Genomic DNA, 15,779 nt, shown 5'->3' with positions numbered 1-15,779 from the left:
AGTTCATATGCTATTTTAATATGTTTGTGATCAAAATGATCTTGTCTCTTTCCACTTCTTATGTGAAGAAATTGGGATAAATCTTTTAATTCTCTGGAAGAATGCAAGTGCTTTACAGGTTTCAGAACTGTACTGTAGAAATGCCACATACAGGAAAAAGACTGGTATCCTTACAACTACAACACAATTTGTCTCATGTTTTGTAATGCCCTTTCTAAATCATTACAATTATACAATTGCCATACAGAGTCATTAGAAAGACCTCAAAAATCTTTCTGATTTTTCAGAATAGCTCACTCTTCAACAAATGTTATGATAAAAGCAAAGTCAGAGAATCTAAGTTTAGCACTACAGTTCTACATGAGATGCCACATGGTATAAAACTTACATAAAAGTGTATCTTACTTGGGCCATTGTATGATCAGGGCACCAGCTACGGACAAGGAGTAGTTTACGGAATTGGTCCAGTAAGCTGTCATACCCATCAGGAATAACAGCTCTTTCAGGTGCTTCTTCATCAAACCAAGCTTTCCAAGACTTCTCATTCCTCACAACCTGCACCAGAAGTTGATTAAAAGGGTGCAAGCTAGATAATTGCACAAGATTGAGCCATGTCATATCAAGGATCCACGTTTTTGGTTTTGGTTCCACAGAATTCAGATCTAAATTGGCACCTCCTGCAAGGTGAAAAGTATTATAAAGGAAACCTTCATTGTTAACACAGAAAAATGACAGGCAATCATAAATATTGGTTTCTATAGTTTAGGGGGTAAAAATCTTTGCAAACCAGGATGTGGGGACCTAGAATTTGCATGGAAGAATTATTTAACAAAGATAGATTGGGGCAATGCCCTCAGAGCCTCCCAAAGCTGCATACAGTAGTTTTTGTACTTCTTCGTCTTTAACTGTAGAGTTGGAATAATACTTGCCTACCTAAGAAGGTGCTCAAACCAAGCCCAGATGTAGGAAGGACCTATGAATAGTCCAATCTCCCTTCACATAGACTAAGCATGAGAAAGCACATGGTGTGCATTCCTTTCCAGCACTGTATAACTTCAAGGGGCTCTTTGCTCACCTACCACTCCAGCATCATGCCCATTTGCACCTCCAACACAGCTAAATCACAGTTGAACTTTAAACTGGTATTTGAAAAGCAAACTGAGATCTTTGGATAACAAGTACGATGAGGGGCAGCTCTTATCTTGGGGACAGTGGGGTTCATCTCCATCAGAACTTTTTAAACTTTACTAAAACTTTCATTGTCATTGTGTCTTAACAGTGACATACAGTGGTGTTATAAAGCCAAGGAGGCTACATGCAACAACCTTTTACATGTAGCAAGTTTCCATGTTTTTTTAATAGTAACATTTAAATGTGTTACTGAGTTTTCATGCATTCTGGTGCTCACTACCACCTGATGGCTCACTAGCCATCAAAAGAGATTTTGCTGATTATCCCCAAGCTCATAAGGCTAGGCATGTGGCAACATGTGCTGCAGAGAAAATTACATGGTGTTTTACAAAGTAATGGCCATTTTTTTGTGTTTTCCAATATAAAACAGCTAAATATCTTCATCTTTTTAGCATTATTTTGACAATGAATAACTTTATTGTTCTTGTTTCATAAACTTTTGTCTCTTAAACCTCTGTTGTGCTCTACATGCATGCATCTGCCGGTTAAAAAACATTAAGGTCACTGAACATATCAGTAATACAAGCACTGCAAAATCTGCATTTGGCAGTTCACAAATAAATGTAAACAGGAAGATTTTAAGAGAAATTACCTTTGATGAGTGTCTCAAACTCACTATGTGAAATCTTCTTGGCCTGCAAGTCAATCTTCAGTGCCAGAAGCAACGTAAACAGGAATCTGTGATTTTCATACAGCCCTCGAACAGTATACTTGAAGACTTCATAAGTGAGGTGCTCAATTATATAGGCTACCCTTCTGGCTGTGATTTGAGATTTCAGAGCTCTTTCCACTGATAGGTCAAAAATACCAAGGAACTGTCGTAAGGATGTTTGGTACATGATGTTAACCAAGCTCATTTCCACAATTAGGAAATAAAGGATGCTACCACGACTAGCAACAGGCCGAAACTCTTCACGTGCAGTATTGATTTGTACCTCTGTCTCCGCTGCTATGTTTAATTTTTCACTGACCTTAAAATCAATTGAAAAGATCATGCAGATTAAGCCATGTCACTTCTGATTTATACTGCACAGGCAAAAAAAGAAAAGGTCTTAAGATCATAACAATCTTTTTAGTCAAGTTTTGCTTCACCCTGTCAGTGTTTCAGCACAGTCATTGTGTCTTCATGTGTTCAAACACCAAGCACAAGAGGATTGATTTGAACTTATACCTGCAAGGTATGCCTGGAATATTCAACAGTATCCAGTTAATAGGCTAATTTTGCAAAATTTTATGATGGAAAATGATAGTATTTCTATTATTTATTTAAGAAGTCAGACATTATAGAGTAACTCTGAATGGAAAAACAACAAAAAAATCTGCCTACAGATAATCTTTAAATTACAATTACAAAATATATCTGCAATGTATTCAAAATTCACCTCTTCTGCTGTTGTTTTAGTGATTCTTAAGACTTCTATCAGAGAATCATCTTCAATCAAAGAGCCTTCTGTGCTGGTTAGAAGGAAGAGCAGATTATCTTCAAGTTCCTGCATTTTCCTTTTGTTAGATTTTACTTCTTCCATCAGTTTGACTCTTTCTGCCTCCAGTTCCTGTAGTCAGAAACTTTCATTAGAATATTTAAGATTTATTCAAAGGAAATTTCCTTATAATGACACAGAAAACATGTGATTTCATGCATGACAGACAGATTGGGGAGCACTAATACTAAACAGTTACCCTTGCAGTTTGGTTCAGCTGATACACAGCACTGGATTAATATTTTTCAGTGAGCATATTTTTGCCCCAAAATTCAGTCTAGGTGTTGCTACATATGTTCAACATGAATTCTCTAATACTTTTGTCCAGAAAAAACCACAGAGTGAGGTATCTGTGTTTGGGAAACTTAAAAGGTACTAGTACCACTTTTTATTTGAGAGTTCAAAAGTGCAAGCTTGTATACAGGCTTGTGAGAAACCAGGTTTACTTACATCTTGGCAAAAGTGATTTAAACCTCTGTCTCCCATCAGAGGTCCATAATCACAATGCTACTAGTTACTTGATCAGGATATTCCCAGCCACTCCTGCTGATGCTGTTCCATTTTGCTTATATAAATATCTACTAAAGTTTAAAATTCCTGAGTCTTACATCTCTAGTGTTTGTCCCAAACACTCTGCTAGTGGATAGCCTTTCCTCAGTACCTCCTTTTCCAGTTTTCATGGAACAATTCACTAAGCCAGGAAGTTTGGGCATATCAATGACTTTTTTAGCCTCTGGCTGTGATTTTCAGACTTAAAGAAAGGCAATTAGATTCCAGTTCTTATTTCAGCAAATGCTTGTTTGAGCAAAGTTGAAAGACATCAGCAGGAGAGACTGAGCACCACTAAAGCTCAGTGGTTAGAATGTGCTCTTGGGAAGTGGAAGAAGGAGGAATACATTTCATCATGTGGGGAACTGCTCTCACATGAGAAGTCAACCTATGATTATTGAAAGCAGCAGCTCTGCTAACCCAGGCTTTAATCTTTGTTACTTTTCTCACAAACATGCAACTGTGAAATGTTCATTTTAAATAAGAAAGTCATCCCATTTGATAAGAAATATAACCTCTATGCTTTCATTTTAATGAGAAAGGAAACAAAGATTTCATTTTAGTGTGACTGGACCATGACATTCACTTATTTATTGGTATGACTGCCATATTAAAAAACCAAATTTGTCCCCAATGCCCATGATGGATTGACTCCTAAGTATTTGGATCACCAGGCTGTTAAATTAGATATCAGACCAAAAGAAATAGGATCGATCTAGGAATAAAATTAATTTGGAGGACTTCTCAGATTTTGAATTAAGAAACAAAAATTCTGAAAAAACAAACTGGGAGAGGATTTTCTTCCTTAACTTTGCTCCCAGAAAATCAATGGAAATTTTAGTAGGTGCAGGCTCAAGTCAGAGTGGAAGGCTCCTTAAAAATCCTGTATCTCCTTGCATACTACAGCCTGGTTGGCAAAAGTAGTTCAAGTTCATAATCATTTTTTCATGAAATTCAAATTAAGTTAAAAAAATCAGAAATAAAAGAGTTTTCTGACTGAACTAGGAGACATTGCTATATATGAAGGAATAAAGATGCTTTATTTATATCTTGTATATACCTGTGATGTATTTTTAATGAATAGTTTTCTTTCTTCTCTTTCCAAGGCCAGATCTTAAAAAAATTGTTTAAGTCCCTCCATCCCATTAAAAAATAGCTCCATATTTTCCTTCAAGAATGCATGAGAACTTAACTTTCATTCACAATTTTGTTTCTGCATTTGATTTTGGACAAGACAAAGTATATACACTTATAGTGCAAATACTGAACAAGCCTTCCTTTATACAAATATTGCAAACTAATAGATCTAGATACCTGCTTTTCTGTGAGGATGACACGGCCAAGGAGCTGGTCTTCCAGCCCTCTCATAGTAACCGTAAAGTCAATCACTGTTGTTCTTGCACTGATTTCTGGAGTATAGGAAGGATTAGCTAATTTTGTTGTCATATAAAGGGTAAACCCCTTCATCAGATCTACCTCCTTGTCACCGACTTTCACCTGAAAATAGAATGTATTTCTTATTTTTCTAAAACTGAATGCAAAAAAACAGTTATTTTTTCCAGTGAAAAACAGATAAACCCTTTCTGTTTACTTTTTCATTTACACTTTTAAAACTTTCTGCCTAAAGGGTAAAAAAAAATAAAAAAAGAAAACCCATGAGTTTACTACTCACCTTTCTAAGTGTTACAAAGGTGTAAATCTCTGCAGTATGCACACTATCTGTTCACCCCGCATCTGTCCTACTGGCTTTCTACTTTCATGTTCACAATTCATCTTACCTTGTGCGCTGAACCCGATTTTATGAAATTTTTTTCCAAAATGTTATCTAGAGCAGGATCAAGTTCTTCTCCAACATCTTCTATTAACAAAGGTCGGCCAAGGGACAGGCAGTATTCTATGTGACTTCTGAAGAATTTGTGGTTCATAGCTGTAACCTAGGAAGATTGGCTCACACATATTTGCAGTACATACTTGCAGCACACAGAAAACAATATAAAATCTATTGTAACTTTCAAAAATTGTACTCATCCTGAGATACCTACACAAATGATTACATTTTAGGGACCAAAACCTGCCTATGCTAAAATTAATGCTTTAAGAATAAGAATTAATTAAAAATTTAATGAATGCTTTTAATGTTTTGCTTTAAGTTCAATACAAAAGGGGATCACACATTTTGTTTTTCTTTAGTTATCTATCTACATACCTACTTAGCTATCTGTCTATCTATGTAATCACTGTAGTATCTTAATACCTCTTCAGTATTAATGGTTTTATGCTCAAAACACTAATAAGAGGTAAGGAAATATTTATAGGATTCAGTCAGGGAATCAATCTTACATAGGAGGCCTTGTCTTATATCAGTTATTGTATTTCCACTTCAGTTTCCATTTCCAAGATCAAATCTTAAACTTGCTAAATATCACAGTGACTGCTTCTCATTTATTTGGATTTAGTGCATTTACTATAAGCCTTTGAGATGAAAATTGAACCTTCTTCCCAGAAGCCTGTTATGCCATAGTTTTGGGGTCACTTCTTACTAGAAAAATATAGGATAGCCATGTTTTTTAAATAAAGAAAGTCCTTGTCTTACAAGCACCACTCTGAAAAATGTATAATTAAGATATCTAGAAATATATTACACAGGCTTAAAACAATATATTATTTAAAAATTAATACTATGTTCCAGCACTCCACACTTTTAGCTTTTTTAAAACTTAGGCATATCTGTATTCACCAAAATATTATAATGCCTACATTTTTAGTCCAAATGAAACTGATGGAGGAAGCTGGTGTCTCACTGACCAATAAGATAACTCTGACAAGACCATTGCCAATGAAAATATCCCAGGGTAAAGGCATAATCTAAACACTTGGGTATTTAGAGTCTTGACATAACCCTGTTCCTCCTTGACTTTACAGGGGAAGAACTCAGATTCTTCTAACTCAGCTGACACCTGAGCCAGGATGTCTGAAAGTCCATAGTTGTCTGTTTTCATCAAGAAAGTTTTCCTGTGTACCTACAGGTTGCATCTATATCCAAAGCTGCAGAAGTGCTGAGGGTACTGAGCAGCTCAGTAGTTAAGCCACATCAAGATTTACAAATTTCATAGGCTATATATTCACACACACTGACCACAAGGTAAGCCTGGTAGACATTTTTCTCTGGCTCATCAGTTAAATGTGGTAACCTATAATGTATAAATAGTGGGAAAAGAGGAAATGGCATTTGAATATACATCTCCTAGTCCTTGCTTTAGTGAGTATGCAATATAAAATTTTTAAATAATTACTGGATCAAAGAATGGAGGGCCTGTGTTCACAGTTCCTTCCCACAGAATGTGCTCAGGCAAGGGACTAAAGCAGCCATGTGGAAGGCAGACAAGACAATTCCATGCAGGGGAGGGAACTGAATCTGGAGCTTGGAGAATACTTTATCTTTTAAGATATTGGAGAAAAGGCTATACAATATGGCAGAAAGAGTTAGCACAAGTCCCTAACTGAAGGAGCTTTACATTGTCACTCCAGAGCTGAGCTTGGCACCTCTCTGAAATCCTAAGTAGGAGATGCAAGTCTCAAAAGGGTGGGATATGAGATACATCCTTCTATTTATTGTTTTCTGTTAGTTTATCAAAAGAGCTTTTCTCGATCCAATTTTGGTGGGGCAGAGTAAGGTCTGATGTAATTTAGAGGAAACCATGTTAGCTACTTTAAGACAGTAGATTTCATACAGTCACAAAATACCTCAATTCTCCTGTGACAATAATTCATATGTTTTAGGAGGACTTTTTATTCATATTTTTAATAAAGACATTCATTTTTTCTCTTGAAAGATCTTTGAATGTTGTCTTATATTTTCCTCTCTCTTCTCAGTTAATACTTCCTGCCGCTAGTTGTTTCTATACCATCTTTGTGGCATGCACCACAAAATCCAGAAATTGGATTTGATGGGGGGTTGAATGCTGGGCCTTTCTTATGGGACCTAGGAAATACATGGATAGGTCAAGCTCCAGAAGGACAAGGATTTACTTAACAACATCTCCATGATGTCACCAGCTCTCAGGATATCACCATCTTTAGCTTCTTTTTCATTTTCTTTTCGTATCCACACTCCCATTTTAGGTGGTATTCATGTGATAATCTAAAGTTGTATGATAGATCTGAATCATTAACAACTAACTCTTTGGTGTCATGATTAATCTGCCCTGAAAATATATCAAGTGTCCAGATTTTTATTATAAACCATCTTAGTCTTATTAGTGTAATGCAGCATGGAGGGTAGACTGACTAGAAGGGAAAAGAAATGGTTTTGAAAAAAATAAAAGCCCCAGATTCCAAACAGCATGCACTGCTAGATGAAAAGTAGGAAGGGTAGATAAAATAAACAATAAATATATTTATCACGTGCCCTTAATCATGAAGATGTATGCTAAATTTGCGCTCTGTGTTTGGTATGCCAGAAAGATGGCTAGATTTCCATTCTACCTTGGGCTACCATTATTCCCTTCCAGTTACTCCCTTTTTCCCTTTTCTGTTTTCCTCTTAAATGGATGATCCTAAAATGTTATTCCTATGCAGCATCAACTGCCTGATACTGTCTGGTCTTAGTTTTGCAAGTCATTTACTTTTCTCTACTAGTAATTGTCTCTTTCTCTATGGCAAACAATTAAAAATTTCATCTTAAAAATACATATGGCATAATATATAATCCCAGTTTGCTCCTGAAACAGTCTCTGAGAGAAAACAAAGTCGTACAAGTTATTTCACCCTGATACATATAGGTCACAGATTTTTGCCTCAGTCTTGAATTTCTCTGAGCCCAACGGTATACCATGAACATCAGATTTAAATTACCGTAACACATGGCCAAAGTACGGTGATAGGAAAATAGTTGTATTGCTAACTGTGATCTGACATCACACGCACACATACACAAAATTTAAGTGAATAATTTACCTGGAGTTCATTATTCTTTTCCTTACTTTTAATCCAGATCTTTCCTTGACCTTGTGGATCAATCAACAAAGGATATCTAGATGCTTTTGTGACAATGATGCCATTCTGAATTGAAAGATCATCACTTGGAAGACCCTGGAGGTTCCATTCACCTATTGTAGCATTGTCAACAAGCATACCAGTAAGGTTCAGATCCTAATACAAAATATTAAATACAAAAAATTAAATTAAATTAGTACCAGTTTGAAGGGTTTTATTAAAATGTTTAATGGAAAGTTTTTCTTCCTATTATGGTTACAATGGGTAGTAGAATATATTTGGTAATAATTGTTTATCTTTCCTTTCTTTAAAGTCCAGTGCCTAAATCCTGAAAGTGGAGGAACAATGAAAGCGATCCCTGTTCAAGCTTTGAACTTCTATTGACTCTAAAAGTGACATAAATGGCACCAAAGAAAGATAGCAGAAGAGTCAGAGAAACACTGCAGCCAGTTGCATATCTAATGACAAGCTGATTTTGATATGGGCAAATTCTTTTCTTCTTTCTAGCTCAAGAGGAGGGGTCATCTTGATCAGAAGCACTTCCTCTTGCTGTAAAGTTGTATGTCTTGGAATGCTCTCCAAATGTGTGTATGAGTACAGGATGCCTTGTGGGAGACTCAGAGAAAAGATGGCTCATACTCTATGAAAGATTGGTTCATTTCTATGAACCAATAATCATGGACTATCATGGAAACGTATTATTGCTATAGTCAGAGCTGTCCCCAGCTCATATACTCTCTTATAGTTTGATTTGTACAGACTGACTAATATGCTTTATTTTATTCACTATGAACAGTGACTGTCCTCTCAAGAACATGTATGTGAGGAAAACAGTGATTAAAATCACAAATTAAGCTCTCCAAAATAAGAAAAGTAGCTTAATAATACTGTGATTTAAAAAAAATAATAATATTGAAGAGTTTTTTTATTTGTATCTCACATTTTTCACCTCTAGAATTCCTATTTTTAAGCTTTTTCTACATACAACATGTCAAAAAAGAAAGAAAAAGCCTGAGGCCTGAGAATCTTAGAAAAATCACATAATTCAGCAGCTGGGTCCTGAGGCAAAATTTCAGATACTATGAGACTTGTGCTAAAATCATGAGAGTTAGTGACACCAGTGGCTGCAAGGCTCAAAAACTTTTTTCCCCCTTTGATTTGCTGTACTCTAATTATTGAAGAATCTGAATACTGCAACACAAAGCACTCTCAGAAGACACAGAAATTTTAATAATCAAATTTCCAGTTGTGAAAAGGGAAGCAAAAAATTTAAAAAGCTAAAATTTTCAGCAATAGGAACCTAAACCCATATTTAGTTCCTTAAGTAGACAAGTTGCTATCTGTAGAATCCAGCTTTGAAAAAAGCTTTGACTTTTTTTTCTGCAGTAGAAAGTTTCAGTCACTCTGCAAATTTGAAATTCAGTTTATTTAAGTGCCTAACTACAGAGCTAGATGGCTAATTTTAAACAGCTGTCTCTGAAATGTTGCACATAAATGACTCATACACCCACACCCAGTTAGCCTGTGACAAGGTAAGACAGATGTCGAGCCTTTTGCTTATATTACAAAGCTGTTTTCTTTCCTGTGGTGTGAAGTATCAAGAGCTACCCATCTGCCACCTTTTGTGAGTACTCAGTTCACTGAAAAAAATTCTAAAACTCTCTTCCCTTCCATACACTCTCATTAAAATCATAGTCTTGTCTTTAAGGGCAACTATCTAAACAGAACAGTAATTGTCGTTTGAAACTCAAGTTAATGGTGACATTCTGTGTGCAGCCTGTACATTTGAAAAAAAAAATAAATTAGCAACACAGAAGCAATCAAAAAGTATTCCTCAAATTTTGAAGGACGCAGCTGAGTAGCAATGTGGTCAGAATATCTTCAGAGAGGCAGAGTGTAGTTTCTTATTTCTTGTTCCCTAAGGACATTATACATCCAAGTTCTTACCCATAAATGGTAAGAATCTTGACAGATGTTCCTCAAGGTAAGTAACTGATAAGAACATTTTGTCCACTGAGTTTGGGAAAGATTCTCCCTGGGATGAATGAATGTAGGATAACTCCCATACCACACTGGTAAAGAATCTTGCCTGAGATTGCAGTGATATTGGTACATTGTTAATAAATCCATCTAGACCTTACACAGTACTTATCATCAGAGGATCTCAAAATGCTTTGCAAGGGAAGCCAGAATCATTCACCTTCACAAGTCATAGCATAAACTGAGCTGGGCTGTGAAGTTCACTCACTCTGTCAGGTCAAGGTCAATCACTATTACGAGAAGCATTATCCACCACGTAACCAACTAACAAAAAGAAAATGATTCATAAGTAAGTTCTATGAGATGAACAGTGAGACAAACCTCTCATGGCAAAGAGGTCTCCCTAATATAGGTTTTAAGTATCAAGCCTCCCAAGAATCTAAGAAGAAGATGCAGCAGGGATGCTAATCTACCTTCAACTGTTTCACAGAGATATGGCCAGAGGCGTACACAGGCTGCTCACTTGTTCCCATCACTTTCCAGCAGCAACTGCTCTTTCAAGAGCTTTGACAGCTGAGGACAGGAGCTATTTGGGCTTAATGTCTCTACTCCTGTACTGAGAGTGAGAGAGATTCACTGGACTATTTTTCCAACCTTTACTGTTGGAGGAAACGCATGCTGGTATTCACAGAACCAAGTGGAAGGAGACATGGACAGATTAGTTAGAAAAAACATTTTGATTATTATGGCCTAAATTCTGTCTTCAGCATGAATGCATCTTCCAAGTTGGAAGGACAATAGTAGAGAGACCTCCTAAAGGTCATGGAATGGGAACAAGGCTGCTGCTGGGCCAGGAGCAAAGCGTACACATGAGAACAGCTGTCATGTCCCATGCTCCTGAGACAGATAGTGGGAAGAGGAAAGAGGAAGATTCATGTAAGGGAACCTGTGCTGTATCATAGTCCCAACACGGAAGTTGCTCACTTCAGTAAAAGTAGTATATGCTGTGGTAGGGAACTGAAGCAGCAGATGGGATCACAGTAGTTCAGCTGCATTTTAGGCCTCCTCTGCTTGCACAGAATTAGAGAAGAAGCTGTAATGTGAGATGCACTGAGAACAGCCCTACTGGTGAAAAATCTACCTGGATTTAAGTTTTTCAACTGAAGCAAGCTGAATTGATGTAAACTAAGTTTATATAATCCAGGTTTAACTTAACTTAATCATTTCAACAAGACACTTAAACTAAACTAAATTAAAAGGTGTGGGTATACAAGCAGAGGGTATGAGAGGAGGGTATAAATAATTTTTTAACTGCTGATATACATGAGTGCAGAGGTGATATTTCCTAATTAAAAATATATAATGGTGTGTTCCATAATTTGGTGTAAACATATTTTTTTATGTCAATTGAGAATTAATCAAGCTACACTAAGATTAAAAATGAAGTGTGAAGCTTGAAGAAGGAAAATTTGTTTAGCTCCATTTTGCAGACATTTTCTAGCAAATATGGATCATTCAAATGTTGTACTTATGTAATTCTAAATGAAAACCATAGAACTTTATATTATTGGACTACTTTGATCCTGGTGGCCCTTGATTAGGGCAGGTCAAGCACCCTGGGAGTCAGTGCTAGGGAGAGGCCTATATTAGAGCCAGGCCTAGAGCGCAGCTCCCAGAGCACAGCAAACAGAGGCAGCAGTTTGCGCAGCAGTGTTTGGGCTCTGGCTAGAACTTGAGGATCTTGTTGGAAGTTGTGGGTTTTCTGAGGACCCCTGAGGAACTAGAAGGTGATTGCTGCAAACAGGAAAGGGGAAGCTCGGCAAGGACGACTGCAGGAGGCCTTGACTTCTTCTGGAAAAAGCTCTAGCTAGGAGTGGCTGCTGCTAACAAGCTCTCTTGGTTGCCCCTGACCAGAGGGAGTTGGGGCCTTTGATCCTGGTGGCCCTTGATTAGGGTGGGTCAAGCACCCTGGGAGTCAGTGCTAGGGAGAGGCCTATATAAGAGCCAGGCCTAGAGTGCAGCTAACAGAGGCAGTGAACAGATGCAGCAGTTTGTGCAGCAGGGTGCATGAAGGCACCTTTGTTTCTGATCCCTGTAGTGTACACTTCCTCAAGTATGGTCATGACACGCCGCAGAGCACGTTCCCCAGTGGCTGTTGGAGTTGCTGTGTCGGCTGTGTCAGAGGCTGGGACCCAGACAGACCCTCTGACAGCAGATGCAGCTCTACAGGTCTCAGGCTGCAGGGAGTGCTTGGGGCCTCTCCGGGAGGCCTGGGCTGGCAGTCAGCTCTCCTGCAGGAAGTGCACTGTTGTTGATGAGCTATGTCATCAGGTAAGGGAGTTATGGGAGGAGGTCAGTAGGCTGCGTAGTATCCAAGAAGATGAGCAAGAGATAGACAGGGTATTCTCAGACACTGTACAGCTTCAGGAGTCCCAACCCCCCACAGAAGTGGAGTTGCTGGAGGGCTCTGTGCCGTGTGAAACGGTACATCATAACACTGTAGAAGGTGGCTGGAAGCTGGTCACTGCTCATAGGAGGAGAAAGACTACTCCTGCTCCCGAGGACTTGCAAGTGAAGAACAGGTTTAGTGCCCTCCAGGATGAGGAGGAGCTGGACATGGCTGCAAGGGAAGTAACTGGGACAACAGACCCTGTACCTTGCCAGAACACCTGGAAGAAGCGGCGGGTGATTGTTGTGGGTGACTCCCTGCTGCAGGGGACGGAGGCACCTATCTGCCGACCTGACCTCTTGTCTAGAGAGGTTTGTTGCCTGCCGGGGCTCGCGTACGAGATGTCATGGAAAGACTGCCAAGGCTTGGCCGCTCATCGGACTAGTACCCTCTGCCGCTCTGCCATGTGGGCACTAATGACACCAAGGGCAAACTGGAAACCATCGAACAGGATTTCCGAGCTCTGGGGATGGTGGTGAAGGGTCTGGGAGCCCAGGTCATCTTCTCCTCAATCCCGCCAGTGAGGGGGATGGAGGAGACGGACTTTCCAAGTCAACAGCTGGCTGCGCCGCTCGTGTTGGCAAGAGGGTTTTGGTTTCTACGAGCGTGGGCCCCTGTTTGGAGATCGACAACTGATGGGGAGAGCTGGGCTCCAGCTCACTAAGCGGGGCACGTGTGTCTATGCCAACAGGTTGGCCAGCCTGCTAAGGAGGACTGTAAACTAGGAAAGATGGGGCAAGGGGAGCGTTAGAGTGACCGGGTAGTTGGCAAAACACGGCTCGAGGCGGGGTGCCTGCAGCCAGGGAAGTGCGCATGGGCTGTGGCTACGGAGGAGCCTCTTGTATCCCTCCCGGGAAAGCCGCGTGCTCGATCAGCGCTCTGAAGTGCCTGTACACCAATGCATGCAGCATGGGCACTAAAGAGGAAGAACTAGAGAGCTGTATGTGCTTGCAGGGCCATGATCATGAGCTCATGCAATTACAGAGACGTGGTGGGATCGTTCACATGACTGGAGTGCTGTCCTAGATGGCTACCTGCTTTTTAGGAAGGACAGGCCAGGAAAGCGAGGTGGTGGAGTTGCTCTTTAGGTGAGAGAGCAACTGGAATGCATCGAGCTCTGCCTAGGGGTGGCTGAAGAGCGAGTCGAGAGCTTATGGGGAAGGATTAAAGGGCAGGCTAGCATGGGGGACACTGTGGTGGGTGTTTACTACAGGCCACCTGATCGGGAAGAGGAAGTGGCGGAGGCCTTCTACAGGCGGCTGGACGTAGCCTCACGATCACGGGCACCGGTTCTCATGGGGGGGGGGGGGGACTTCAACCAGCCTGATAGCTGCTGGAGACACAGCACAGCTAGGCACAAACACTCCAGGAAGTTGCTGCAGAGCATTGGTGATAACTTTTTGACACAGGTGGTGGAGGAGCCAACGAGGAGAGGTGTGCTGCTGCACCTCGTACTAACAAACAGAGAAGGACTGGCCAAAGATGCGAAGGTCGGGGGCAGCCTTGGCTGCAGTGACCATGAGATGGTGGAGTTCAGGATCCTGCGAGGAGGCAGCAGGGCACTAAGTAGGATCGCAACCCTGGACTTCAGGAGAGCAAACTTTGGCCTCTTCAGGGACCTACTTGGAGGAATCCCATGGGTTACAGCCCTAGAAGGAAGGGGCGTTCAAGAGAGCTGGTTAATATTCAAACATCACTTCCTTCAGGCTTAAGAGCGGTGCATCCCTATGAGTAGGAAGTCAAGCAAAGGAGGTAGGAGACCTGCATGGATGAGCAAGGAGCTCCTGGCAAAACTCAAACAGAAGAAGAAAGTATACAGAAAGTGGAAAGGGGATCAGGCCACTTGGGAGGAATATAGGAACATTGCCAGAGTATGCAGGGATGCGACGAGGAAGGCTAAGGCCCGTTTGGAATTAAATCTGGCAAGGGATGTCAAGGACAGCAAGAAGGGCTTCTTCAAATACATCAGTAGCAAGAGGAAGACTAGGGAAAATGTGGGGCCTTTGCTGAATGGGGTGGGTGCCCTGGTGACGAAGGATGCAGAGAAGGAAGAGTTACTGAATGCCTTCTTTGCTTCAGTCTTTACTGCTCAGGCCAGCCCTCAGGAACCCCAGACCCTGGAGGCAAGAGAGAAAGTCTGGAGGAAGGAATTCTTTCCCTTGGTTGAGGAGGATCGGGTTAGAGATCATTTAAGCAAACTTGACACCCACAAATCCATGGCCCCTGATGGGATGCACCCACGAGTGCTGAAGGAGCTGGCGGATGTCATTGCTAAGCCACTCTCCATCATCTTTGAAAGGTCATGGAGAACAGGAGAGGTGCCTGAAGACTGGTAGAAAGCCAATGTCACCCCAGTCTTCAAAAAGGGCAAGAAGGAGGACCCAGGAAACTACAGGCCAGTCAGGCTCACCTCCATCCCTCGAAAGGTGATGGAGCAGCTCATCCTGGAGGCCATCTCCAAGCATGTGGAGGACAAGAAGGTGATCAAGAGTAGTCAGCATGACTTCACCAAGGGGAAATCATGCCTAACCAATCTGATAGCCTTCTCTGATGCAATGACTGGCTGGGTGGATGAGGGGAGAGCAGTGGATGTTGTCTACCTCGACTTCAGCAAGGCTTTCGACACTGTCTCCCATAACATCCTCATAGACAAGCTCAGCAAGTGTGGGCTGGATGAGTGGACAGTGAGGTGGATTGAGAACTGGCTGAATGGCAGAGCTCAGAGAGTTGTGATCAGTGGCACAGAGTCTAGTTGGAGGCCTGCAGCTAGCGGTGTCCCCCAGGGGTCAGTACTGGGTCCAGTCTTGTTCAACTTCTTCATCAGTGACCTGGCTGAAGGGACAGAGTGCCTCCTCGGCAAGTTTGCTGATGATCCAAACCTGGGAGGAGTGGCTGATACCCCAGAATGCTTGCTGCCATTCAGAGAGACCTGGGCAGGCTGGAGAGGTGGGTGGAGAGGAACCTCATGAAGTTCAACAAAGACAAGTGCAGGGTCCTGCACCTAGGGAGGAATAACCCCAAGCACCAGTACAGGTTGGGGGTGGACCTGCTGGAAAGCAGCTCTGCGGAGAAGGACCTGGGAGTGCTGGTGGACACCAAGTTAAGCATGAGGCAGCAATGTGCCCTTGTGGCCA

General features: G+C 40.9%; 1 protein-coding gene across 1 annotated transcript in view; it reads right to left on the bottom strand.

Annotated features, from left to right (window-relative positions):
• The window catches only part of LOC106496970 (dynein axonemal heavy chain 5-like), a 176,257-nt gene that overhangs the window by 40,146 nt on the left and 120,332 nt on the right, over positions 1 to 15,779 (bottom strand). The window contains exons 63-68 of the mRNA XM_067291141.1: positions 8,178 to 8,372; positions 5,000 to 5,155; positions 4,536 to 4,718; positions 2,574 to 2,744; positions 1,784 to 2,162; positions 406 to 677 (exon numbers count right to left, since the gene is read on the bottom strand). Coding sequence (XP_067147242.1) covers positions 406 to 677; positions 1,784 to 2,162; positions 2,574 to 2,744; positions 4,536 to 4,718; positions 5,000 to 5,155; positions 8,178 to 8,372 — 1,356 coding nt within the window. The remainder of the gene's footprint in view (positions 1 to 405; positions 678 to 1,783; positions 2,163 to 2,573; positions 2,745 to 4,535; positions 4,719 to 4,999; positions 5,156 to 8,177; positions 8,373 to 15,779) is intronic.

This window comes from Apteryx mantelli, chromosome 2 (assembly GCF_036417845.1).
Source record: "Apteryx mantelli isolate bAptMan1 chromosome 2, bAptMan1.hap1, whole genome shotgun sequence".
Classification (NCBI taxonomy): Eukaryota; Metazoa; Chordata; class Aves; order Apterygiformes; family Apterygidae; genus Apteryx; species Apteryx mantelli.
Note: the sequence above shows the minus strand (reverse complement) of the source record. Positions and strands in the feature narration are given on the sequence as shown.